At 33.2% G+C, this 6,847-nt stretch overlaps 1 protein-coding gene across 1 annotated transcript in view; it reads left to right on the top strand.

The window, feature by feature from the left end:
* The first annotated feature begins 794 nt into the window (after window positions 1-794).
* The window catches only part of LOC111461618, a 26,002-nt gene continuing 19,949 nt past the window's right edge, over window positions 795-6,847 (top strand). The window contains exons 1-7 of the mRNA XM_023105213.1: window positions 795-981; window positions 4,288-4,411; window positions 4,537-4,599; window positions 5,492-5,593; window positions 5,694-5,862; window positions 6,045-6,143; window positions 6,283-6,432. Coding sequence (XP_022960981.1) covers window positions 901-981; window positions 4,288-4,411; window positions 4,537-4,599; window positions 5,492-5,593; window positions 5,694-5,862; window positions 6,045-6,143; window positions 6,283-6,432 — 788 coding nt within the window. The 5' untranslated portion in view covers window positions 795-900. The remainder of the gene's footprint in view (window positions 982-4,287; window positions 4,412-4,536; window positions 4,600-5,491; window positions 5,594-5,693; window positions 5,863-6,044; window positions 6,144-6,282; window positions 6,433-6,847) is intronic.

Raw genomic sequence — 6,847 nt, 5'->3', positions numbered from 1 at the left:
GGAATTAAAAAAAAAAAAAAAAAAAAAACCTTGAATAGAAAATTAAAATACATTCAGCTTTTTAAACATTATATATATTTTTAAATTTCAATATTTTAAAAAATTAAAAAAAATAATTTGTAATAAAAATTATAAACTTTCAAAAAATAAAATATATCATTTTGAATTTCACTAATATTTTAATTTTTTTTTAAATATTAAAAAAATACATTTATCATTATTTATAATAAAAATTATAAACTTTAAATATTGGTATTAAAATTAATATATATACTTTTAAAATTCAATATTTAAACAAAATTAAAATATTTAAAAAATAATTTATAATACAAATTATAAACTTTCAAAAATTAAAATATATCATTTAAAATTTCAATAATATTTAGTTTTTTTTAATATTAAAAAAAAATACATTTATCATTAATTTATAATAAAAATTATAAACTTTAAGCATTGGCATTAAAATTAATATATATACTTTTAAATTTCAATATTTTAAAAAATTAAATATTTAAAAAATAATTTATAATACAAATTATAAACTTCCAAAAATCAATTTCAATAACATTTTAAAATATTTTAAAATATTAAAAAACCACATTTATCATTAATTTATAATAAAAATGATAAAACTTTTATATGTTTTTAAATTTTAATAATATTTTAAAAGTTTTTTAAATATTAAAAATACATTTTTCTTTAATTTTAATGTTTAGGTGTTTTTGAAAATAATGAAAATAATAATAATTTTTAGGTAATTTTTAGGTTCTTATTATTAATTTATTCATTTTCCCCCATTTTCAATCTTGCGTCGCCTGAACAGGTTAGCACAGGCAAACGCAAACAATAAAGCGATTCGGAGCTTTCTGAGCGGCAATTTCTGAATTCCTTTTGCGATCAATGATGGGTCATCATCGTGGATCTTCTGCTGGGAGATTCTGGATTCCAATGCGGTTGCAGCTACTCTGTATTGTTTTCCTGGTAACATTCTGTTGCAATTTGTTTCTTTTATGTTTTCAACGAATTGGAGAATTTATGGTCGATAATCTCGTTCGTCATATACTTCATTGGAGATCCGGTCAGCAGTTTTTTGTATTTATTGCTTTCGTTTGTTGTTTTAAGCTGTTTTGTTCATGAAGTTGAATTGACCTGTGATTGGAGTTTATTCGCGTCTCTGAGGAGGAATTTGGTGAAGTAAATGGAAAGACTGAGATACTCGAATTTGATTCACCCGTACGTCATTTCTGACGTTCAAGCTTCTTCTACGGGGAAGGTCTATCGAAAAAAGTATCTATTGTGAAAGATGATCATATAATTAGTCTAACTATTTTGGTCATGTCTCTACTGTTGTTCCTTAGTAAATAACGAATCTCCCTGGACCAGGAGACTAACTGGTCCCTAATAAATTCACAGCTTGATAAACCTGCTATTCGGAAAAAGCAGCTTCCGAACCCCCAATTGAACTTCACTGATTGAACTCCTGTCTTCATTTTTCTTTTGATGAATAACCACGTTTTCATCAAGAAAAATGAAAGAATACAAAAGCGAACAACAAGAAACACCCACAAAAAAGAGGAGAGCTATTGTAACAAGGGCATCCAATCAAAGATCACTCGGAGAATGCTCAATCCCTCTGAAAACTCTATTGTTTCTCTCGCCTCAGAGATCGCATAAAATAGCACAGCTTGACATGCCACAAAAAATGACCATTCTTGCAAAAAGGGGTGGAGAATGAACTCATCAATTATTTCTCTACAACCCTTATGCCTAGCCAACACGAGGCCGAACTCCTGAAAAAACCTACTCCAAATTGAATAAGTAAGATCATAGTTCCAAGAAATACAATCAAGGTCCTCCGCTTCCCTCCTACAAAAAATGCAATGCCTAAGACCAAACAGATTGGACAACATTTGTGACACCCAATCTAACATGTTTTCTTTTGTGGATAACATGCCAAGAACTTAACCTTCTTGAAAATTTCAACTTCCACAACAATACAAAAATCTAAACCTCACAGGGAGAAGGATTTACGGAGAAAAAGGAAAAGAACTTCTATGAAAAACAATCTGTTGGGCTAGGACTCCAACAACAAACATCTCTTATCATTAGATTACGACAAATCTCCCCAATTATGGAAAAAAGTGCTATACAAAAGCCTAAGCAAGAGGAATGGGCGGTCGAAGAAAGGGAAATGACAACCATAGGCAACCGTTTCCTCATTGAGGATAATTGATGAAGACATGGACAAAAAAAGCAGAGAGGGCTTCCCCAATCCACTTATCTTCCCAAAAAAAAGTTTCTCTCACGTTCCACATGGAACACTGGACAAAAGGAGAACAGGATGGACAAAAGGAGAAAAGAGATACAACCTAGGGACCCCTATTTAAAAGGCTACCAACTACCCAAGTAAAGATTAAACTAAACATTCAAATCACTTTGTAAGAAGCCATGATAAACAAGGGGGTAAAACAATTGTGACTAAACAGAAAATAATAAAAGAAAGCCACACAAACAGAAAATACAAAACTGTACTACATCAGATTCCTCTCCCTAAATAAAACTCGTCCTTGAGTTACTTAGCCAATGGGTAAATGGGCAACCATCTCCTCAACCTCTTGTTGAACAACCAAGATCGTCAAACAAGGAAGTTTAGTGTAAACGGTCTCAAATGGCGACTTCCCTTGATTCTTCAAGTGTTTAAAGGCAAAATCTGCTTGGGGCAAGGCTTGGCCGCATTGGTGGGGCTTATCTCCACAAAGGCAACAGATTAAGTTACCAAGGGTTTGATTAATCATCTGTATTTGACAATCGGTTTGAGGGTGACATGTAGTACTGAAATTCAATGCTGAATCAAACTTTTGCCATAGTGTTCTCCATAAACGACTAAAGAATTTAACACCACAAATGGAAACTATAGATGTTTGGATTCCTTGCAAACAAACACTTCTTTAAAAAACAAGTTAGCAATTGGGATAACATGAAATATTTTCTTACAAGCCAAAAAATGAGTCATGTTGCTATAACTATCCACAACCACCAGCGCAAAATCAACCCCTCTTTGAGTTTTAGGTAACCCATAACAAAACCCATAGAAAGATTCTCCCAAATAGAATTAGGACCTCCTTGAGGAAAATTTTACTCAATTATTGGATCCTTCAATTAATGATCTATAATTCTTTATTTGAGGAGTCTCTCGAGCCTAACTTTCTCCCTATGGCCATCATTTCCTCTCCCTCTTTCGAGGATTCTTGTCTTTCCAAGGGAGTTTCTTATTCAACAAATGGGACTTCCAACAAGGCAATATTATTAGGAGAACGAGTGGAGATGTACATAGATTCTATGGTGAGTATCAGTAGTTCTGACATGGAGTTCAACTTTCAATCGTCTTGTGGTATGATAAGTTGAAGAGGCTATTGAGGAGGTCCTTAACAATCTTTTTCAAGAAGATTCTAACTCCTTCAAAGTGCTTAAAGACAAACTATTTATCTTCCTTCATAAATGATTGTGGCATTGAGGTTTACAGGATTAAGGCCCAGGATTCCGTGGCTTTCTCTAGAGGCTTGTTGAGTTCTGTAGATTCTTTTGCGTCCAAAATTTTCCTGGCTGTCGTTTCTTGCTTTGGCACTTTTTGGTTCAAAGCGTTTTCTGCCGTGGGGCAGCCCCTTTTGTCTTTTTTGTTTGCTAGAGGTGAAAGCTTTTGGAGTGGCTGGAGTGTTGTTTTTGTCTGGTTGGCTTCAGCTTCTTGAGAGTTGTTTGCTGTTGGTTTCAGTGGTTTTCTAGTTCCCTTTGGTTCTTTGTTTTTTGGTCATGGTTTTGGTTCTCTTTTGGTTTTTCTTTTTGTTTCGTTGTGTTCTTTAATGTGTTTGTCTTTCCTGGGTTTCTGTTTTGGCCTTTATTGTTAGTTTATTTTTTGTTTGTTACTTGTTAATTTTTGCTCATAGGAAGGTCGTTAGTATCTTTTCATCTATCCATGAAAGGTTATTTCTTGTTAAAAAAAATTCTTTTTTTATTCGGCAAGAAAAGTACTTAATCACTCCCTCTAAAAGTGTGATGAATATTTATTTTTGAGCACAAATTTCACATATTTCATTGGATAAATCTGGTCTGCCTGGGATATAGTTGCGCACAGCCTTGAATGAGTTTCCTATACCTTGCTCTACTTCACCTGGAGCAATGATGATCCAGTTAGTTCTTTCCATTATAGAATAGATAATGACCTCTGAGGAATGGTTAGCATGTTAACTTACAAATGCATTTGTATTAACTTCTTTCGTGTGCTCTCATCAGCTATTAGCAGCAAGATCGTTTGCATCTTCCTCTGGAAATCGTAAAAGTGTAAAGTCATCTGTATTCTCCTTGTTCAACCTTAAAGATAAGAGTAGGTTTTGGAGTGAGACAGTCATACGTGGTGGTATGTCTAACTTTCTTATCTTTATCACTTCAAAGCTTATATACGTTTCTAATCTATTGCTAATTGTTTTTTTGTTTTATTTTAATTTATTTATTTGTTTTACTCTTTTTTGACATATTGTTTAGATTTTGATGATCTGGAATCATCTAGCCCTGAGAAAATGAGTGTGGTTAACTACACAAAGGCAGGTAATTGCATCAGTCTAACCAGTGTAAGAGTTTCTGTTTTATTAATAATATAAGTGTCGTGAGAGTTGGAGTCTTTTGGTACTTTGTTTGGTTTATCTTACGTTAAAGCATGGGAGTTGGTTAGATGTCATCTAAGTGAAGAGTAGTTCGTGGAGTGCAGTGAGAAAATTTAGATTTATACTGTGATTAAACTCTTGTTGGGAGAGCTCTAAGCCTCTAAAAATCTCGGTGCAAAAATCTTTAGCCATGTCACAACTCTGCAACACCGATGGATTCATGCCAGATACGGAGCCATCTGAAATGTCTCTTAACCTTCATTTAGGAAATAGCTCACTCTGCTTATTCTTATACATATTCTTGAAAATGTTACATTCATTTCCTTTCATGTTTCTTCTTGTAAATGAACATGTAAAAAGTTTTGTAAGTCTCCACTTATTGATGTATGTTTTCGCAGGGGATATCTTTTAGCTTGGTTGGTGTTGGTGGGTTTACAGAGTTTATTATTTTATCTTAAAATCTTCCTTTAGAAAGTCTACCGTACCTGTGAAAGATAGTCTGAAATAAATGTGTATTTCATGGCAAATATTTAGATCTAGAGTTGGTTTGGTGTAAAATAGTGTTTGTATTGTCATTTTGAGTGTCAGTGACAAGGGAGTTGTATTATCTTTGCTCATTTCATATAATTATTATTTAAATTCTGTATTCTTTTTGGCAATTTCCTAATCCTCCCTGGGTCTATGTCAAACCTGATTCTTTTCTACATCTCTTTCTTCAATAAATTCTTTAGTGAAATTTCTTGATGTCTCTACTGTAATATGATGTGGAACCAATACAATGAAAAAGCAAGTGCACCATTCAAAGTCTCTTTTTTCACGTTCATCTTCCATCGCAGGTAATATAGCAAATTACTTGAAGCTTCTTGAAGTTGAATCCTTGTACCTTCCAGTCCCTGTGAATTTCATTTTTATAGGATTTGAAGGGAAAGGAAACCATGGTATGTAATGTTCCTGATTATGAATTTGTTTAACGGTTGGACTTTTAGCTTTGGTTGTGAATTGTTATGTGGATGATCTAAGAGTCCTCTTTCTTGTTAGAATTCAAGCTGCATCCGGAAGAGCTTGAACGTTGGTTCACGAAACTTGATCATATCTTTGAACACACACGGATTCCACAAGTCAGGGAGGTGCTAACCCCTTTTTATAAGATCAGCGTGGATAAAGTTTTGAAGCACCAACTTCCCCTCGTCAGTCACATAAATTACAAGTAATGCTGTACTGGTACTTTGTATATTATGGGAACCAAAGTTGATAAGCTTCTTTGAGGAAGTTAAATATCTTATTTTATGGTTGTGATAAGTTAGTAATGACTATTTAGCTCAAGCTTGCAAGGTTTGAAATGATATCCTTAATTTTCTCATGAAAAATGTTCTTGTTGAAATTTTGCAGTTTCTCTGTTCATGCAATTCAAACGGGTGAGAAGGTTACTTCAATCTTTGAGCTTGCAAGAAATGTCTTGTCTCGCAAAGAAGATGTATCCAATAATGGGTAATTTTGATAGTATTGTTAGTTTTATCATTTATTGTTTCATTATATTCTCATTGTTGAAGCTGTTTGAGAAATGTTGGCTTTGGCTTTAGTTTTTAGATCGACACTTCTGGCTGTTAAATGTATCTCCTGGTTGCAGGGATGGGAATGATACTCTCTGGCAAGTAGACGTGGACCTGATGGATGTACTCTTCACTAGCTTTGTGGAGTACCTTCAACTTGAAAATGCTTATAACATTTTTATTCTAAATCTCAAGCGTGACCCAAAAAGGCCCAGATATGGATACCGGTATGTAAATTTCTTAGCAAATCCTTACTGCAAATTTGTTTGTTTGATTTGTTTCTTTTCTGAACTTTATTACTAGAGATTAACCAGACAGTTGAACAATCAGTGATGGAAACAATTTTTTTTTTCTGATCCATCTTGAATAGTCTTAGAATTGGCTAAATATTGCAATCTGACCTGTATGTTATCAAGAAAATCAAATCCATCAAAAGTTTACGACCATGTTCATGGGAAGCATTTATCGTATTGTCAGCAAATCCTTCTTTGTTAGTTTTGAGAAAGGAAATTACTTATTTTGAATAAACTGGATCGCCCTCTATTTAGATTAAGTCTGAAGGTTTGCATGGTTTTTGTTGTGGATTCTCATGATGCTCTTTTTTTTTTTTTTTTTTTTTTTTTTTTTTTTTTTTTTTTTTTT

The sequence above is a fragment of the Cucurbita moschata genome, unplaced genomic scaffold (assembly GCF_002738365.1).
Source record: "Cucurbita moschata cultivar Rifu unplaced genomic scaffold, Cmos_1.0 Cmo_Scf00025, whole genome shotgun sequence".
Classification (NCBI taxonomy): Eukaryota; Viridiplantae; Streptophyta; class Magnoliopsida; order Cucurbitales; family Cucurbitaceae; genus Cucurbita; species Cucurbita moschata.
This window is presented reverse-complemented; position numbering and strand designations above follow the sequence as displayed.